Source organism: Meleagris gallopavo, chromosome 15 (assembly GCF_905368555.1).
Source record: "Meleagris gallopavo chromosome 15, MGAL_WU_HG_1.1, whole genome shotgun sequence".
Classification (NCBI taxonomy): Eukaryota; Metazoa; Chordata; class Aves; order Galliformes; family Phasianidae; genus Meleagris; species Meleagris gallopavo.
This window is the reverse complement of record NC_139418.1, coordinates 6,936,995-6,953,214: the sequence shown is the minus strand read 5'-3', so window position 1 is coordinate 6,953,214 and position 16,220 is coordinate 6,936,995. Positions and strand designations below refer to the sequence as shown.

General features: G+C 42.6%; 1 protein-coding gene across 1 annotated transcript in view; it reads right to left on the bottom strand.

Moving 5' to 3' along the window:
* Nucleotides 1–9,971, bottom strand: part of GABRB2 (gamma-aminobutyric acid type A receptor subunit beta2) — a 134,161-nt gene extending 124,190 nt beyond the window's left edge. The window contains exons 1-5 of the mRNA XM_085236771.1: nt 9,856–9,971; nt 8,423–8,540; nt 7,420–7,652; nt 7,213–7,304; nt 6,255–6,322 (exon numbers count right to left, since the gene is read on the bottom strand). Coding sequence (XP_085092897.1) covers nt 6,255–6,322; nt 7,213–7,304; nt 7,420–7,496 — 237 coding nt within the window. The 5' untranslated portion in view covers nt 7,497–7,652; nt 8,423–8,540; nt 9,856–9,971. The remainder of the gene's footprint in view (nt 1–6,254; nt 6,323–7,212; nt 7,305–7,419; nt 7,653–8,422; nt 8,541–9,855) is intronic.
* Between the last annotated feature and the right edge of the window lie 6,249 nt (nt 9,972–16,220).

The following is a 16,220-nucleotide window of genomic DNA, read 5'->3' as shown; positions in this document are numbered from 1 at the left end:
GCTTATTCATAGGTCAAACTGCTCTGTACGGATTGAGCTCCAAAGGCTCAGCAAAGAACGGTTTGAAAAAGCGGTTGATCTCTGTAGAGAGGCAAGCTACCAGTACTAGAACAGCTGATCAACACTGCTATTCAAAATACATTTGTAAAACCCACTAACCTCTTGCTGGTACCTGCAGGGTAACTGGGCACCCTACTGTATTCAAATGTGAGAATAAAATAATATATCTTCAGTAAAGAAAAAAGAAAAATGGAGTTCTTATTACCGCAAGAGGATAATGCCTACAGGACCAACAGCTGTAAGCAAGCAGTTTGCTTTTCACCTCTGTGGAATTAAAATTCATGCCTGGGCCTACTGAGACTCCACAGTGTAACTCACCTTACAAAATAAGTAAATAAATGAGTGAAACCAAGGATCTATACTGCTGTAATAGTCCAAGGTGCTTCCCAGGAACTCCTTTTTTGAAACAAATTAGTCGAGGCTACAGAACTAAACAGATGATGACTACAGAGTTGACTACAAACAGAATATCTGTGTAATCACTTCCCCCCCCTTCTCATGTAAAAACATCATGAGTCTGAATCTACAGCTACCATGAGCTCTGACAGTGCTGAAGAGAAGTTTTCACCTGGGAAACATTAAAAGGAAAAGGAAGAAAAGCAAATATCCAAGAGTTCCCCTGTTTGCTAGGCATTTGAAGACCTCAGAAATGTTCCACATGAACTACAGTTACACAAAGGTTATTACCATCCTAAGAGCAATTCCCCAAGAATAAAATAAAACAAGGAGTCAACTTTTACAGCTGAAATCTGTAAGAAGAAGCTAGCAGAGTAAATACTCTGAAATTAAAATGCCTTTCCCTCCTTTAATTTCTTATAAAATATATGTTTTTCCAGATATTGCCTGATGTTACTATTTATGGTACTAGCAAATACTAGCACATAATATAAATCATGTATGTTAAGATATATAATATATAATCACCTCTGAACAAGCTTAAAAGTTAGGTCCCAACTTGCTACACTTGAGTCTGTGTCCTAAATAAGTAATTAGAGTCTGCGGTATTTTATCAAAACCAGCATGAAAACTTCAATCCATATGCAACGTACCAAAGGAATATTTGCTTAGGTCCCCATGGTTAAATGTTTCACCTGAACTTGGGAGCTCTTATTTTTCCTTGTCTTAAAGCAAAGAAAGAAAATTGCATGAATTAGTGGAGTAGGACAAGAGATGCTAAATAGAAATCCATGTTAACATACCACAGTTGGAAGTTAAGGTACTGTGAAGCCACCCCAGACAATAATTAAAGCAGCAGGTCAAACGACCTTCCAGTCAAAATAAAATATATATATATAATAATATAAAAGAGAGAGATGTCCTGGGAGGCACTTTAGTATAAGCCTGTGGTGTACAATAACTTGGCAAGAGCCAAACTCAAGCTATCTGCCAAAAAATACTATTTTATATGAAGAAGTATATACCTATGATACAGGAAATGTAATAAAGCCATCTCTAGCAGCAGGAAGAATTTAGGATTAGAGAAGCAACACCCTTTCAGCATTTCCAATGTTTCTTTTTCAGTGCATCTCCAGTCCTATTCTCTCCCTGATCTCTGTGTGTCACAACAGAGAACAGCAACATGTGCAACCACAACTGATCAACGAAAGAAGATACTGCTGACATGAAGCGTTTTCCCACTTCTTCCCATACCCGTGTACACGAGATACTTTTCCCTGTTTTGATATTGTCTTTTCCTCTGTTTTTCTTTACCTGACTTTATCTGCATGTTCTACCCCAAGCTTTCCGGTTTGTAACAGCTCCACACTACTTCTTTACCATTTAACCACTGCTTCTTTCTGGATCACAAGCCATCTCTTCCTTATTACACACCTAAGCTAAATGCTGCTACTTGAGAAGCTGCAACACAAATCCTGTTGTTCTCATGATATACAAACCAGTCTTTTGAGCTTTGTTAATGAAAATACCTCAAGGAGCCACAGAAGACTTTAAGAAAGCCAGGAGTGTCTCTCTGTTATCAAAAGCAACAAATAGCCAGATGTCTGTCAGCAAAGCACTGCTGCGCTCATACTTCTCTGGACTGACATGATTCAGATCTATCAGTATTGTACTTTTTTTTTTTTTTTTTGCAACTTTGATAAATTCTGAATTCAGAAGTCAGAATATGTTACAAGATGTACATACATGTTTTTAAGAGCACTGAAGTTACTAGGTCCCTTTGTGTAAAGCCTGGCATACACAAATAAGCAAATCTCACCCTGATAGACAGTTACAGCTCCTTTGTTTCTGCAACTCCCAACCACGAAGGGATTACACGATCAATCCATGTGGATCCTTCTAAGACAAACCAGTCTAGTAACTCCACAAACAGGTAGTAAAGCAACGTGCAAAAATCTGAACAATGATAAGGAAGCAAATATTTAAATACAAACTGTTCTGATTCTTCTCCACAGAACCTCAATATGAATAGCTAGCTATATTTAATTAAATATACAAACCATTGCCTAAAATCATATATATTTACTGGGTAAAAAAATATAACCATGGAACATCTCTCCTTCTTTTCAAGACATCCTGTGCTAGAATCCCAAAATAGCCACAGACCAAGGGGAAAACAAAACAAATTGACCTATTTAATAGGAAATAAGCCGAGACACTGACAACCACCACATAACCACCATTATCCATAGAAATATTCATGTCTTATTTGAATGGATCAAGTGCACAACATTCTGTGCAATACTCAGGCACTTCTGAATAAAATAATTTCTGTAATACTTAATGAACTTGTACCAATTTTTTCCTTGGTTGCGGTGTTGTCAAGAGGTCTGCTCAATAATTAACCATGGAGATGCAGATGTGGAAATGTAGCATCTCAGCTAGCACTTATTAAAAAAAAATAGAAAAAAAAAGGAAAAAAGAAAGAAAAAGATTTATTTTATTATTATTATTTTTAAATGAGTTCCTTCTAAGGAATAGGAAGCCAAGAAGTCAAGTCAAGTACAACAACAAACATATGGAAAATCCCCATGGTATATGGCATATTGTGTTAGACTCACTGCTAATCTTATGTAAAATCGAATTCATTAACACGAGAAAACCCTTCCAGTTTAAGTAGCGTTCACATTCCTTCACGTTTGCTTCCCATAATTAAGGTAAGCTTCAAGAAAATCTGCAGTATAACTAGCACTCAACTGCAAGGCCTGCTCCGAAGAGGTGAGTGGAATTAGCGATAGTAGTTACTGCACTGCATAAAACTGTTACTCAGTGGGTATTATTTCCTCCCAAAAATACAAGGATTGAGTACAAATAGCCATGATACCTATTAACAACTAAATACGCCTGAAGTTGTTCTTTTTCTCATGTTAATTCAGCACATTCCCTTGGGCTGGAAAGAACTGTTTTCAGAAGTACCAGCACTTAACCGTTTTGTAAGAGGATATTTGGTAGTTGAGGTTTCTGTCTACAAAAGGTTAAGCAAGAAAGCAAGCATTCAAGTCTGTTGCATACAAAATGTTTTTGCAAGGCAACAGTAAAGCCCTTTACACTAGGAGTTGGTTATGACATGTATTCATCACTTTTATAAGAGCTCAAAGTCAACAACCATCCCAAACATACATTCCATTTCTATGAGTAGATGTAAATTCTCCTGTCTGATAAAGAAGAAACATAACAATTAACTCCATGTTACTGAAGATAAGGCTTCTGCCTGCAGAAGGGCATGGAATTAGCATGGGACATGAAATGCATCAAGAAAGAAAGGCTGATCATTTTGCCAGGACTACAGAGTAAGCAAGAGTACACCCATGGCTCAGAAAACAGGTCCATAAGTCCAGGAGATTATTCTGTCTTTCTCTCATTATTTCAGATTTTACATCTTAAAAAAATACATCCAGTACTCTGTGGTATTCCTTCTGGTGCCTTCCAAAAAACAAAAGCCAAGATTCGAGTGACTTGGCAATGAACAAGTTAAGGCCTTGTACACCAACTGTTTTGTTCCATGCTGGAATGCCCCTCTTCTCATTTACTTCAGGCTGATCAAGATATATTAATATTTGTTGAGGTGTACACTTCATTGTGAAATGAACTGTTACATGCTACATTCGAGAAGATTAAGAAAATAATCTTGGCTTGGAATCTCTTCTGAAGTTGTAAAATGAAAAAAAAAGAAAAAAATCTGGAAAACGAATGTCAGGTTTCAAGAAATAGGTATTATCTTAGAGTAATTTAAGTCCAGAGCTTAAATGCTTCAGACATGCTTGTGTGACAAAGTTAACCATGTATAACCTCCCCCAGCAGTTTTACAGGTAGTCTGAAAAGTCTCACACAAGTCAAGCATTTCATTATAGAGACATAATAAACTGACTTCAGAATATTAAAAATAATGCAGCTTTATAGCCAGTCTGAGTGCCAAATCACGGTATTCTGATATGGTATCACCTCTAACCAGAGACCAAATTTCTGGAAGTCACTGAAACATTCTTCCTTTCTCTAAGCAAGGAGAAAGAAAATAGCACTATCTTCCACCTTGGAAGAGCTGAGATGTGTAACACTGACCTGCAGATAACAACTCAACCAAGAAAACCCCCCATCATTCCCACACCACCTAGAAAACAACACTGTATGTCTCCTATCCAGCTTTAATGATAAGTGTTTTAAAATACAATGCAGTTTTCTTGTTTTGCTCTTAAAACTCCTGAAAGGAAAACACTCGACTGCAGTAGGTCCTGAACTACGAGTTGAGCACACGCAAAGCTGAGAAGCCCTCACTTCACAGGTGATGCTGCTCAAGGAGAGATTATTCAGCATTTTTGTGCTAACTTGAAAGAACTGCACCAAGCTCCCTGCCACCAGGCTGTGGCACAGCACAGCTCCCAGGACAACCAGCAGTAACCTCACACCCAAATTAGGCCCAGGGCTACATGTTGTTGAGAAAAAAAAACTCCTGATTGAGAACAGATGTTGACCAATTCATTCACTGCAACACTTCTGAGAAACCAAGCATACCTCTGGGACAGCACAAAAATATTTCAGTAGCAGAACGATCATACCAACACAACCGATAACTTCCAAGATATTATTTCCAAATTACAGGCATAGAACACAGGAGGATGTTTCTTTGCAATTCTTTTTCAAGAGCAATGGAAGGTTTGTTTCAAACAGACTTCTACAACTGCCTGAAAACATCTCACAGCACATTCATTTTGTGTCAGGTGCTGCTATCTGCTTCAACGTCTCCATCTTGTCATCCTCACAAGTCTACAGGGCCAACTGCATCCTACACAAAGTTGCACTGCTGACATAAAAACTTGGACCTCATAATTCCCAAATAGTGACAGTAAAGGAGGGAAAAGTTCTGCCTAAACCACAGCGAGTCACTTTTACAACATCTATCTGAGCCTTCTCTCCTTTCCCTCACACTTGCTCAGTCTCCCAGGTAACACAAGCACTTCACACAAACTACCCAGTTATTATCCTAAAGCAACTACAGCATTCGAGCACAGTCAGTTCCAACTGCTCAGATAAGAGACAAATGTCTGGAGAAACAAATAGGTCAACTTTGACTCAGTCATGACCACGGAGTGCCAACGTACAAAAAATAAAAATAAATGGTGAGCCTTTCATTACACACAAGATAACCAGCTTGTTTTTGGTTTTTTTTTTTTCCTCTTTTTTTTTTTTTTAAATTATAAGCGACCTGCTAAGACAAAACAAACAGCAAACTACTTTTTAATGTTAAAAAAGAAAAAAAGCTGAGAAGTGAAAGGACAACTAAGAAAGGCATGAAACAGGTTAACGATTAGAAGCTCACCCTTTTTTTCCCCGCGGACGCGAGCAGAGTTTGCACCGAACAGCCCGGACTGCCTCGGGGCTCCGCGGGAGCGGCCCCTCCGCCCGGCGGCCAGCAGGTGGCTGGATGCAGTGTGGCTGCGCGGCCGGCAGGGGGCGCCGTTGCTCGCGGGAAGCGCTGGGGAACTGCTGCAACCGGCGGCGGCGCGGCCGGTGCTGCTGGGCCGGTGCTCCCCGGGTCCTTCCACGCGAAAAAGTAGACGGGACGGGACAGGATGAGATGGGGCGAGGCAGCCCTCCGGACACCCCCCAGCTCCGCCTCGGAGAAGGAGGCCTCGCCGCTTCCCCGGCCGGCAATGAGTGCCGCTCCGCCTGGGTAGAGGTGGGGGAAGGGACAGACCCCCTCCCCCGCAGAAAGCTCCCAATCCCAAACCATAAATACTCACCATATTGACTTCTGAGACCATATCTATACTGGCAATGTCTATGTTCATGCCAACAGCCACTGGGGGACCTGCAAACCAACAAGATGGTCCGCAATGTGATCGCTAAGAACTTAACTCATTCTTACCAGAGTTACAAGGACTAAGACATAGCAAAAAAAAAAAAAAAAAAAGAAGAAAAAGAAGAAGAAACGATTACTAAACAAATAAATAAAAAGCCGGGAAGGTGACAAACAGCGTCCCCCAGCCCGTCCCTCCCCCGCCCCCCCGAGCGTGCAAGCTGCCATCGATCCGCGAGGAACGCGTTAGCGCCGGATTCACCCTTTGCGCCCCGCCAGCTGGAGCGCCGCTTTATATAACGCGCACACGTGTCGATTCCAGCGCCGGCTGCTCCCTGGGGAGCCCGCGGCACGCAGCCCGGAGCGGGCAGGGGGCTGTAGGGACCCCCCCCTTTCCTCCCCGGCCCCCCTACGCGGCTCAGCCCCGCGGGTACCGGGCGGGGGACCCCGGTGAGCGCGTCCGACACCGATCGATAAACACACGAAGTAGTTGGGAGTGGGAACGCGCAGGGGGTTAAATGACATTTTTGTATCGGTTAACAGCGCATCTCGTACTCGAAAATAGTAACTGTGTGATCACGGGAGCGAACGTTGTGTAAACTTCAGAGATTTGCATGTCGATAAAGCCAGTTAAACGAGGGGTTAATGACAGGTTAATGAATTATCAGCACGCACACAATGAGGGACCGATTCCAGATATGAAGGAGATTTAAATGATGGCATTAAGAGCGCCTTGTGCTAAGAAAATAGAGTAACAATTAGCTTAACTTTGGATCATCTTGAGAAAATGGCAACACGCACACCCAGAGCAACAGCACCCACCACACGTCTAAAAAGCACGCACGGAGAAGGTCCAACAGCCCGGATATGTAACATCTCTAATTGAAAAGCTGTCGAATTACCTCCAAAATCTGGCCTCAAGCGAATGTCATAGCCCTTCAGCAGTCTATCCACGGTCTCTTTTACCAGTGACATATTACTAGGGTCATTGACACTAAGGAAGAAAAATAACGATGCGTTATTTCTTATTTCTCGGACCCAAGCTGTACATTCCCCTTAGCTGTAACATGCAGAGCAATTCAAAGTAAAGCAATGCCTTCGTCACTTACCTCTGTGCACACACCACTGCTATTATTAAAGGGAATGACCAAATCCCAAAGTAACCCTTTTTCCGGACTCTCAGCATCCCTTTAGCTTTTGATATGATTTAGGGTTTCAGTGAAGAGAAGAAGAGATCCAACTTATTCTGGCCAGTGCAGTAATTCTAATGTGAAGCGCATGCGCACGGCGTACCACAACATCAAAAGGAGCAGTGGTTGCTGCTGGAGATGGAGCAAATTTCCTTGCAAAAAAAAAAAAAAAAAAAATTAAAGGGGAAGAAGGAAAAGCATTATTAAAAAGAAGTCATCCACAGGAGAATCGAGTATTTTTTGTTGTCCTTTTTGTTAGTATAGAATATAAATCACAGCAAGCGGAGAACTTTAAGGAGTTGTGCAGGGCAGGGCGGCTTTGTAACCCAGTTTAAATGCGGGGGGAGGGAGAGGGGGGGGGGAGCTGAACGGATTCGGATTGACACGGAGGAGGAAGGTTGGCAGGAACTTGTGTGGCGCCGGGGGCAGGTGGGCAGCTGAACTTTTTGGTCCCTGGAAGGAACCGCCCGAAGCGATGCGAGGTGCGGACAAAGGAGCCGGAGCTTGCAACGAGGGCGGGCGGTGGGGGAGGAGATGGGAGCTTACAGTATTTCTCACTGAAGAAAAAAAAAAAAAAAAAAAAAAGGAAAAAGAAAAAAAAAAAAGAGAGAGAGAAGAAAAAGAAGAAAAAAAAAAACAAACAAAAAAAAAACGACGAGGAATAGTTTATGGAAAAAGGGGATTAAGCTGCTTCCTGCCTTCCAGCACTGGCAGGCTGCTCCCGGGGCACAGGGCTGGGAGGTGGCCGGCTGTCGCCGCCGGCTCCCACGGGTCATCCACCGCCCCCCAGCGCGTGCCCCGCACTCAGCCCAGGGAGGTGAGCTCCGCAGGTAGACCTCGAGCTGCCGCGGGGCTGAGAAGGGGAAACCGCCGCCCCGAAGGTGCTTGTAGTGACCGCAGCCACCCGGTGCAGCCCCCTTACCTCCTCGGGTAAAGCACGCGAGCTCCTCAAACGCAGCGTATGATCCAATTAATGCCTCAGAAGGAACCAGAGACGAGTAGAGAGCTGATTAAGGGATGCTTTGAGTGACATTTAAATCCTGAGCAGGAAAAAAAAAAAAGAAAGAAAGGGGTAGAAAGAAGAGAGAGAGAAATGGGGAAAAAAAAAAAGCCTACCTCCCCCCCAGACCGACCAAACAACAAAAAATATCAGCTGGCTTAAATGATTCCACGCAAATCTGCCTTGTGTTCGTCGCTCCTTCTACACCTCCTCCTCCCGCACATCTCCGCGCTGCTCACCGCTCGGATCTATTCGTGCTCGCGGTGCCGGCCGGCCCGGGCTGCGCGGGGCTGGAAACACTCGGGGCGCCAATTAACAAAAGCAATATTTAACTAGCTGCGGGAGGCCGGAGGAGGAAGAAAACGAGGGGGGGGAGGAGGGACGGGGTGAGGTGAGGGTGTTGCACAGAACGAGGTGGGCTGCGTAACCCGCTTGCTCTTCAGCACGGCTCGGCTCGGTCCCGCACGCACAAGGCGCTCCGGAGCCCCCGCACCGCGGCCACGCGTGAGCTCAGCGGGAGGCGCTGCCACGTGGCCCCGGAGCAGCCGGGAGGGATGCGGGGCCGGGGGCGCCCGGAAAGGATGATGATGAGGAGGAGAAGGATGATGAGGAGGAGGCGGTGGCGGCGGTGGACCTGAATGGGAAGGGGTGGGTTGGATACGGAGGCGGTGGGACAAAGTCTCACCTGGGGGAGCCGCGGGTGCCGCCCCTGGGAGCCGGAGGGGCCGCTAAAAAAATGAACAGCAGCTGCGTGAAGCAGGCGGCAGCCCCGAATAGCAGGCAGCCATTTCACGCGGCCCGGCAGCTCCCGCGGCTGGCTCGGAGCAACCCCGCAGCAGCACCTGCTGAGGAAGCGGGGCTGGGCAGCCCCGAGCACAGCACAGCCGAGCCGAGCACAGCCCGTCCCGTCCCAACCCGTCCCGTCGCTCCCCACACGCCGAACGCACGGCCGCGGCTCCGGGAGCACGGACTGATCGCGCCCCTTCTGCCCCCACCCGCTGTCTCTTCCTTAAAACATCACGTCGTACCCTGGAGAGCAAGGAAGTACCCGTGCTTCCTTGGGGGGTGGGGTGATGCTGGGGGTTATCCCCCTTCACTTTCTTCTCTCATTCGTAAACAATTAATTAAAATTACACTGGGAGAAAAGACGCTTTTCCGGATAAAACAGACAATTTTTTTTTTTTTTTTAAGGTGCTAAATATCACAGTTCTCATTCGCGTTTTTCCATACAGCCCAGCCCCAGCCAACCTCAGTACGAGAGCGGCACCGGCCCCGGTCCCCCCGCCCCCCCAACCTCCCCCCGCTCCGGCAGCGGAGCCGCCCGGCCGGGCACCAGCACAGCTCCCCCTTCTCACCCTGCTGCTCTGCTTCGCTCTCAAACCTCTTGAAATACGGCCCTGAAAGGAAGATGGTGGACACAGTGCAGTGAATCATGCTACCTTAGGTGCATAATATGCACTTTTTTTTTTTTTTTTTTCTCCTGCAATCATATGACAGAGCAGGACGGAAAACACTTCGATCCTGCACTGTGAAACTCACCTGCAAATGCGAACTTGGGACCACATCCGGCACTCCCAATTCTGTGCTCTGACTCTCTGCTACTAGCTGTCATTATGCCCCAGAAGCATTCCACATACCGTGTCTGAATATGAAACAGATAAGAACCTGAGGCCGAAGGCTGCTAATATTCAGTGCTAGACTGACAGGAATTCTTTATTTAGATATTAGCATGATATTAGCATAGTATTAGGGCTGGAAGAGTACTCTCCTTCCATTGGACTGCTGGATTAGTACACCCAGAGAATTCAAGCCTTGTCAATATATCCAGCAGTTGTTCCCTGCTGTGGTGCATGCGCTGACAATGAGGGCACGTTGGTTCTGTGCCTAGGACACACTGTGCAGCAAAGCCCACTTCAGGCCGGCTCTTCCAGTAAATGAATGAAATATCTCTCAAATAAAATCACTACATACAGATATAATGGTGCCTTCCATGTAGAAGATTAACGTATACCCCCACACTTTCAAAATAAAAATGAATGTGTAAAGCCTCTCCTGAGCCTCGCTTGGATGATCTGTATAGCTTAGGATTTTTGTTAGATGTGACTCCGCCAGCATTTAAGTGGGTCGACAACAGTAACACTTCCTTACCTTTAGTCCTGGCTCTGTGTGCCCTGTGGGATAGGGGTATCATTATACATTGACACAGAGTATGAAATCATACAATACTTTTCCTTTTGCAAATGCTTTGCTGTACTCTTTTGATGGTACCGCTTTTTGTCTGAACACAAGTTCTGGTCCATCTCTGTCATTCAAAACTTCTCAGTGCCTTAAAAATCTCCCACTTATCAATGAAATCGTTCCCATTTCCCTCTTGTGTCTGTGTGTTTGTTTGAAAAGGAAATTAAATTACCGCTGCAAAGAGCAGCGTTGGCAAGATGGGGAACCATTCATGTCATACTCCTGAGCATTGTTATCTAAGTTTTTGGATGTATTATGATGGGGAAACAACCCAGTTGCTAGTTAGATGATAGTTACTTACATCTTAAAAATACCTCAGATTATAAATTACTATAATCTTTCATAGAAATCAGCAAAGATGGTCACAGTTTACATGCCAGTTGCAAATCATTTTTATTCTTAGCTTTCAACTTTGAGGAATACAAAAAAAAATACACAAATAAAATTGAAATACTCTGAAGTGATGTCCCACTATCCTTGTTGGCCTGTGTGTGACACTGCAAGAACTGGGCTATAAATAATGTCATACTTCACTTGTCTTGTCAGCCCTTGCCTATGGCAGTATATTTCTGTCACCACGAGCAACAGCCCAGGCCATTTATGGAGAACTGCTGTAAAGCAATTATAAAACAGTTTGCAGTAAATATATAGATTAAGTTAAATATGTTTTCGTATGGGATAAGACAGGTTGTCAAGTATTACTGCCACTGGAGTCCCAAGGCACAGAAGCAATACTGATTTATGCCATCCCAGGAACTCCACCTCCATCACTGGGGCTGTGAATAACAAGGGCAAAACCCTCCTGACAAGGAAATCCTTTCACTGCGCATCAGTGGCTTGACCTGCCTACTGTTCTTTGGATGTGGTATTTCCTGAGCTTTCCAACATTTGATAAGATGCAGTAATATCAGAAACACTCCGCTAAGAGTTGTTTCCATAAATCAGATCAATTTTTAGTCTATAAGTTTCAGAAGAACATTTGTGATTATTTATTTTCATATGTTTTCTATTTCCAACTTCTGTGAAGTCCTGAGTCCACGATACTCCATCTTGGTTTCACTGTCATTTCAGGCCTTCAGATGTAACATGGCACAGTCCACGCACCACGCCACGTCATTAGCAAGCAGCCTATCAGCACACACACTGCCATTACAGTGCATGCACAAGCAAAATGGCTCATGAGGGTGTACACTGATTCTGCTCTTCTTAGGCAAAAGAATTGGGTTTTGCATGGCAAAAACTTTCTAGGATTTTCAGATTTGTGTAGGTTTTGAATATTGCATATTTAGACATTTCCAAAGCAGTAAAGGAAACAAAGGCAATAGTGTACGATCTGCCTCTTATACTGTTTTTGGCCCTCAAAAGCAGATGAAATCATCAGCATTGCACAGTAACTGAGTGTGATAAGTTGCTTAGGAAACAAGTATTACTTGATACAGTGTAAATTTCACTTAATTGTAGCAGAAGAGCAAAGGGGAGGGGCAACTATTTGGTTTGTGTTGGTGGTTCACACATATTTATATGTAGAATTTTATTTACTGAAGTTGAGACGTGCTCATTCTGTGACTCACTGCATGGTGTCCCATCAGATGAAAGATACTATGGGTAAGAACTTCCTCTTAGCAAAGGTATATTAATCCCAGGATTAAAAAAAAAAAAAAAAAGCAAAAAATAAAAGCAAAAAAAAAAAAGCTGTATCTTAGGTGCACATTGAAGTAAGTCTTTTAATGTGATATCAAATTACAGATTAAAACATGGAGTTAAAACGTATGAGACAAGTGTTTTGATTGGAGGCAATTGTCAGCAACTCAGTGGGGACTGGAGTGAAATAGAAAATGTCTGGCACTTGGAATTACGATGGAATGAAATCCTGTTATCATATCATGGAAGTGCCACTGAAAGCTCAATTTCCTTCAAAGTGGTGGAATACATTTGTTTAACAGTTACGTAGACAACAAGTTTCTCCCAAATATCTACAGTATATACATCCTTTGACAAGAAGGCTGGGCACAAGGAGAGTCTGCATGAAATTAGGATAGTAAAACATTTAAAAGGCAGCATAAAATGTATACCAAGATTATGTCTTTAGACTGTGTCTAAATCTCCTCCATGCTGTTTGTGTAAGATTCAGCCCTGAAAGCAGATTGCAGAAACCTGTTATTAAATTAATGGAGTGGCATTTGTCTGCATCAATTGATTGCAGGATTTGGTCTTCATTTCTAAGCTCTCTTGGACAGAGTTAACTTCCACATTTTTTTGCTGTTGTTAGGTAATACATTCCAGAATACTGTTAAAAATGTTATCTTAGGGTTCTAGACCTTTTGGGTTGGAAGCTTTTGATAAAAAATGAAAATACTTTTATAAGAAAAGTAATTTAAGCTTCTAAAATCATCTTGGGCCTGTTAAAAATGTTTTTAAGACTAAATAGGAATCTACATAGTTTTAGCTGGATTTTTCTTATCTGGGAGGACCTCACTAGCTCACAAAATTTCTCCCTGTTATGGTCACCACCTGGACCAGTTAAGAGGCTGACACTGGAAAAGAAAAGCAGGAACTGAGACAGAAAAAGTAGGTGAAGGGAAAGAGGAGTTAGAATAGTGGGGGCAAGGCTGCAACACAAAGAAATATGAAGAAAGAAGAGCCATTTATTTTACAGGAAAGAAAAAAAATAGTGCTCATTTAAACTAACATATAAAACATGAAACAGTCTTTCTATCTCAGAAATCAAACAGTTCCTACATGAATTCTTTATTCTCTGGACAAAAGATTACTGAAAAACGATCATTGAGACTCCTGAGCTCTGTGATACCAACTATCAAACATGTTTTGATCCAGATTAAATATTTTGAGCTTTAACAATGTATTTATTTTTCTTGTAAATAAGGAACCTTCACAGGATGCTTTTAATCTAATTTGACATTTGTAGCTGTAAGAGATTTCACATGAAAAAGTATTTTAATGAAAGTAAACAAAGCCCAAAGAAACTATGACTTGCATTTGACAGCCAAAGTACAATGAATTGCTAAGTTTTAAAAATGGCAAATATTTTATACATCGGATTAAAAAAAATAGTAGTATTATTCAATAAATTTTCCAACTAACAGAAGTTCCTTATATCGTTTGGTAAAATACAACCCGCATTACCAAAACAGAGAAACAATGATAGAGTTCAAAGAGAAGTACTAGAAGTAATAGAAGCTATTAACTTTCTAGTTGCTCTTTAAGCAGTTTTTTTTGTTTAGTAACTATGAGAATTTAAGTTTGGATCTGACTGCATAGTGCTCAACAGTGTCCTTTTACTGGTGTGCTAGAAGGAGAGAGCAATCTGCCTTCTGCAGACATACACAGATCTATTACTTCCACCAAATGGAGAACACACAGCGCTCCTTACCATCTCTAAGCCACTCTAACTGATATTTGAAAAGTCAATCAGTCAGGTGAAGCTCCTGATGACTGGAAAAAGGCACCCACTTTTAAGAAAGGTGGAAAGGATGACCCAAGGAACTATTGCTTTGTCAGCCTTGCCTCTGTGTGGAGAAGATCATAAGGCACATTCTCCTTGAAATTATGCTAAGGCATATAGAAGAGAGGGAGGTGATACGGGATAACCAGCATGGCTTCACCAAGCATAAGTCCTGCCCAACCTGCTTAGCGGCCTTCTGTGATAGCATAACTGCATCAACGAACAAGGCACTGATATCATTTATCTGGACTTTGACACAAGATTCTTCTCTCCAAACTGGAAAGACATGGATTTGATGGATGGACTGTTCAGTGGACAAAGAAGTGGTTACGAGATTGTACCTAGAGAGTGGTGGTCAATGGCTCAATGTTTGGATTGAGATCAATGACAAGTGCTGTTCCTCAGGGGAACAGTACTGTGACTGACTCTCTTTAATATCTTCATCAATGGCATTGATAGTGGCATCGAGCATACCCTACAAGGACAGTCTGAGAGCTGGGGCTGTTCAGCCTGGAAAAGAGAAGGCTTTGGGGAGACTTGAGAGCAGCCTGTCAGTATCTAAAGGAAGGCTGTAAGAAGGAAGGGGAAGACTCTTTAGGATATAGGAAAAAAAATATGAAAGGGGTAGTGAAGCACTTGATCAGGTTGCTCAGAGATCCAGTGGAAGCCCTGTTATTGGAGACATTAAGTGGTCAGGCTGGATCAAGCTCTGAGTAATACAATAGAGCTGCAGATGTCCCTGTTCACTGCAAGGGAGTTGGACTAGATGATCTTTAAAGATCCCATCCAACTCAAACAATTCTGTGACTTAATGGTTGTTTTTTATTTTTTTTCTGTTGTTGTTTCTGTTTTTACTTTCTTGCATTCCCACCCCAAATGAGTTCAGGCCAATATTCCATTTCTTTCACAGCTATCCTAAAATTTTAGCCAGTCTCGTGTCCCACAGTGCTGCAGTAAGCATAAATACACACAGTGTGCCCTGCCCTTGCCTTGCAAGTGATGATTTCTGATTTTGTGCACACAGGACAAAGGTTCTGTGGAATCAATACCTGGTTTGCAAGTGTTCATTTTAAAATATTGGAAGGTAGAAGCATCATATACAGACGTTGCTGTTCAGCAGAAACTTCTAAGACTGGATGGAACAGTTCTGTTGAATTGATAGTGTTTTTCAGAGCTTTACCACTTTCCTACAGAAAGGACATAACTACCTGAAGAGTATACCATGGAGATAGACTTAATGCCAGTCAAGACGGTAAGGCACTGGCTGGCAAATGCAAATACACTATTTTGACTTATGAGAAAGAACACTAAACAGCAATTTACGTTTACAGGCATGTATGCAAAGTACATCTAAAGCAGTGCAAATTAGGTGAGACCAGATGAGTGAATGAACCACAAAAGTAGAAGCTAAAAATAGAAAATAAAATAAACTTAGCATGGAATATAAAGGTGTTATGAAGTAGTCCTAGAAGAAATACTAATAATCATGGGAAAACAATTCAAAATGCCAGGACAAAACAAACAAACAGCAAACCAATCCCAAATCAAACTTCTGTAGAATCATCTCTCTCGTTAAGCTACATACTGAGTTTAGTAATACATCCAAGAATCTCTCTAAAATACATCAATGTTTTATATGTAGTTATCATTCATTCTCCCACCCATTTTGTGCTCATAGTTGGTAACTTACAAACAACTATAAGCCAAAGAAGGTCTCATTAATGCAAATAAGTAACCTATCATATTATTATGTCAAATCCAAAGATGATGTAGATTAAGCACATCATGGGCAAGTGCCCAGGCCAATTCCTGCTGAGAATAATAGCAAAACCCACATTCAGCTCAGGAATAGCAACACGAAAGCCCATCTTACAGGGCATCAAGCAGCAGAAACCTGGTAGTGTCCAAGTCATGATTACCCAATAACTTACAAATATGGTCCATACTACTTTCAGGAAAATTAAAATAAACACATTCTAATTTTATCTAACAAAGTGCTACACAGAAATGAAGACGTCC